This window comes from Brassica oleracea, chromosome C2 (genome assembly GCF_000695525.1).
Source record: "Brassica oleracea var. oleracea cultivar TO1000 chromosome C2, BOL, whole genome shotgun sequence".
Taxonomy (NCBI): Eukaryota; Viridiplantae; Streptophyta; class Magnoliopsida; order Brassicales; family Brassicaceae; genus Brassica; species Brassica oleracea.
The window spans coordinates 21054905-21059304 of record NC_027749.1 but is presented as its reverse complement, the minus strand read 5'-3'; the positions used below and the strand labels follow the sequence as shown (position 1 = coordinate 21059304).

At 35.8% G+C, this 4400-nt stretch overlaps 2 protein-coding genes across 2 annotated transcripts; both read right to left on the bottom strand.

Moving 5' to 3' along the window:
- LOC106325614 lies at nucleotides 1–1826 on the bottom strand. Its single transcript, XM_013763660.1, has 2 exons — nucleotides 496–1826; nucleotides 1–387 (listed from the first exon to the last, which is right to left on the bottom strand). The coding sequence occupies exons 1-2, from the start codon at nucleotides 1666–1668 to the stop codon at nucleotides 181–183; spliced, it is 1380 nt and encodes a 459-aa protein (XP_013619114.1). The 5' UTR covers nucleotides 1669–1826; the 3' UTR covers nucleotides 1–180.
- A 1416-nt stretch (nucleotides 1827–3242) lies between these two features.
- On the bottom strand, nucleotides 3243–3762 carry LOC106326242 (proteinase inhibitor PSI-1.2). The gene is made up of 2 exons (XM_013764264.1): nucleotides 3705–3762; nucleotides 3243–3591 (listed from the first exon to the last, which is right to left on the bottom strand). Exons 1-2 carry the CDS (start codon nucleotides 3745–3747, stop codon nucleotides 3389–3391), a joined length of 246 nt encoding a protein of 81 aa, XP_013619718.1. The 5' UTR covers nucleotides 3748–3762; the 3' UTR covers nucleotides 3243–3388.
- Nucleotides 3763–4400: the final 638 nt, after the last annotated feature.

Below are 4400 nucleotides of genomic sequence, written 5' to 3'. Positions count from 1 at the left end.
TAACTCAAAAGTCAAGGCATGACCTAATAACAAGACATATCTACATATGACATTAAACAACACAACATAAAACTATGACACCGTAAGAAGTACGTCAGAAAACAACAACCACAACGACAAAAGTTAGGTGTAGGACCAGGAGATACACACACTTGAGACAAATTAACAAAGCCATATGCATCAACAAGCAGCGCCTAGTCTCTGGCCGAGATAAACAAAGTGCCAGGTTAGAGACATGAGCATCATTATGTTTAACCAAGAGGAGTATGTGTTGAGCTTGCTCAGCCTCTCGCTTAGCCTCTCCAGTTTCCTCCTTACTTCTTGCTCACTCGTTCTCTCTCCTCCTCCTCTTCCTTCTTTTTCCGCCTTCATCCTCTCAAACATCGCCTATCCACAACAAAATATATATATAACCCAAAACAACATAATGATCACTAGACTAACATCACTTTACTATATTACTAAGACAAACTGGCTAGGGAAGTGTAGATATACCTTGGTGGCACGTGGCTCGACAAATGACTTATTAGCCTCAATCATAAAGAAAGCGGACAAAAGGTTCACGCCTTGCCACATCTCCGTAGCGTCAGTGAGCAGCTTCCTCCGCCGGCTAAGCACGTGACCAAGCAAACCCACCAAGATTCCAACAGAGGTTGCCTTGAAGTAGACAGGATACAGCTTGCTCTGAACAACCCCGAACTGCTGCCTCCCCAACACTGAGGCCAACACGTAGCTCGACACAAACGTCACCCACACGCTAGTCCCAAACGCAGCCGCAATTGCAGTCAGCCCCACCACGCTTGCTACCTTAGTAGGACTCAGCGCCTTCGCAGTCGCTGACCCCAATCCACGCGCCGCAAACTTAACTCTCTCCCACGCGTTGTGGGACTTGTGAGCCGCCTTCTCCTTGAGTTCGTGAGCCTTCTCTCTCACTTCATCTTTCACCCTCTCCTTCGACTCATGGGGTTTATGGGCCATGGTCTCCTTCACGTTATTGGCTTTTCTGGTTACTTTATCTTTAACATCTTGAGCTTTATGGGCCATACCCTCCTTCGCATCATGTGCCGTCTCTCCTACCTTCTCCTTAGCATAGCCGGCTTTATCAGCAACCGTTTCCTCTAAGTCACGTGCCACACGTGTAACCGTCTCCTTCACGTCGTAAGCTTTACCCGCCGCAGCATCTCCGGCATCAGAGATCTTCTCTCCGACATCATCTACCGTATCAGATGCTCGGTCTTTAGCCCGGCCAACAACACTCGAGATCTTCTGCCTGCACTTACCGAACGCGTCGCATATGACTTCCCCAGCCGTCGCGTGGTGATCACGCGCCTCCTCCGTCACAACCGGCTGCGAGATGCCTTGACCAACGTTTGGAAAATACGACGCCGTTTCTTTCGCTTTCTCTTTAGAGTGTCTAAACAACGTAGTTTCCTTCTCTACTACTTGTTTTTGTTCTCCCTCATCTGCCGACGGCGGCGAGATCGAGACTCTGGTATTGGTTTTCCCGTCGCGGTCGTATTCAACCACCACAACGCGATGGCCATCTTTGACGATGACGTCTTCCTCCGACACCACGGTCTGTTGAGTGGTCACGGATGGGCTCGGAGACCATACTTCCGCCGCAAATAAAGTGCTGAAGACAAGACACAAAGCCAACAGATTCGTCATTGTACTTGCAAGTTGCTTACTACATCATCAAATCTGAACTGCCACTACGGGTAATAAACTTATAAACACTTTGGGAGGATGTGAAACCGCAACAAACATTTTATTTTTCTTTTAACTTCTGAATGACACGTATCGCCACGTCTTTGCACGTGTCGCTTCTTCGTGAAAGTAAACTTCTCGACCGCTCGACGAGGAGCATTTTGTCTTGCGGCATCGCCCGAAACAATCGTATTAGTTAGAAGGAACCACGTAATGGGACTTGTTTGGGTACATTTAGTACTCGTAATGGAAGCCCACAGATCTATAGCAACCCCACTTAGTATTCGTAGTGGCCTAAGCACGCCTATTGATTCACCTAAATTTTCTTATCTCAGTATTAATATCTCACAGGAAGTAGTAGACTTCTTTCTGTCATAAACTAAAATTTATTTTGAATTTAAAAGCGAAAACCATTAATAGAATTGGAGAAACAGCATTTAAAACCATAAAAGTGTGAAAATAGCACTTTAATTTTCGGTGTTTAAAACACTAATACTTGAAATCACGAAATTAATTTTATTGTATTAAACCTTAAAATTAAATTACTTATTTTGAAGTAAAAAGTTATCATAATTAAAAATTAAATAAAATAATAGTAGCAAAATAAAATAGTAAAAATGAATAAAAATGAATAAAAATAATTAAAATAAGGGTGAATTTGTCAAATGAACCTAGGGATAGAAAAACAAACAAAATTTTATTAACGTTTTAAACATTAAACCTATATTATTTATTTTCTAATAAAATTATCAATAATAAATTTAATTAAATAAAAATAATGAGAATAAAATAAAAATATTTAAAATAAGAGTGAATTTTTCAAATATACATAAGGATAAGAAAATTAACAAACTAACCATATATGTAGTTTTAAAAAAAAGTGATGTGATAAAATTTCACTCCTTTCGAGTTTCGACAACACTGTCCCTCTTATAACGAGAGAGTAAATTACATTTATATTCTACATAATTAAATAGAATAGAGCATTAGAGTCTATTATATTTATGCTAAATGCAATAGAACACAACATCGTAAAAACATAACATATTAATTTTTATAAATGTATATTTGTTTTAAAATTTTCAAAATATGGCATTAGAAAGAAAAAATCTATGTTTTCATAAATTACTAAAAATTTGAATAATTATTTTTTAGACTGTTAAAAGTAAATTAAAATAAGAGGAAATAGTGTTCATTCAAAAAAAAAAAGAAGGAAATAGTGATGAAAGGTAAAATGACAAATATCGTATAAATATACAACCATTATTTTGTTATGGTCATTTTCTTAATTTATGGCTTTGATTTCGTTATTGGTCCTAATTTCTCTTAAAATAAATTAACTTAATAAATAAATACAAATTTTAAAGTATTAAAAAAAGTAAAAAACCATTACTACTGTGGTTCTAGTTGCTGCAGGAGCTGCTGACTTTTTTATCTTACCATTAGCATAACGAGGGTTTCGTTTTTATAATCACAAAGTTGGGACCTGGTCACAACGTAGAGCTCCTTTAAGGTTTTTAAAATACTCAATAAAACAGCCAAACTTACAGTACATACTCACTCACAAGCTCTTTATATATCCATTACATGTAAGTGTTTGATGTTAAAGTTTGAGAAAGAAGCAAGAAGAAGAAAAAGGAGATTACAGAACAGATGAAATAGAACACACTTGTTTCTAAAATCATTTGGTACAATGGATAGAAGTAGAACCAGAGAGATGGAGAGTACAGTTTTTGGGAGCAAGACAACAGTTGCATCTCGGAGGCAGCTTCTCGTCCCCAGAGGAAGGACATGTCATGTACTCTACTTCCAAGCAATAGAGAGGACAAGCGATCGCTGTCTTTGTTATAGTAACTCCAGGGATTACATCTGCTAGAATCGCTCCTAAATGGAATTTTTGAAACAAGAAGTAATATCAAATTCTGATTGTTATATACTTTTTTTTTTTTTTGATCAATGTTATATACTTATATGTATGTAGTTAACAAGAACTATACCTGTGATCATGAGAGACATCAGCCAAATCTTGTATGTAGCCATGCTTTCCAATGTGATTCTAATTATATTCTCATAGCTTATATATAGAAGCTTAGAAAAAAATGAATTATTTAGCTCCACCATTGACTTTTGCATGGTTGATTAGTCAAGTTTAGTTTACTTTGACCGAATACTTGAGATTCTTTGGACTGAAATGAATATGTGGACGAAAAAGAGTCGAGAGATTTGACTTAAAATGTCGATCTTTATCCTATAACCTTATCTTTTACACTTACTATTACTACTACTGGGATTCAGACCCCACGAATTCACAGAAAAGCTATATATTAAATTTTACATATTTTTTTTAATAAACTATAATTGATACTAAAATTAGATAGATAACAAAATAAAACACAAGTTTTTTAAAAAATATAAATTTTATATAATACAATCCTTCAAAATCTAGTTTAATGCTATAAAGAGTATATAAATATTTTTAAAAATCAAATATCTCGTCATTATTTTATATTGCACTATTTATCAACAATTCATTCGAATCTTAAGATTACAGAAGGAAAAATTGCAAAATAAAATATAGTAGAAATACATGAAAAATAATATATATATGATCATAAAACTATTAAAAGTGAAAATGTGTATAACCATAAAATGGTGAAACAATAAAATTTATATGAAAAGAGACAAGTGTTAAA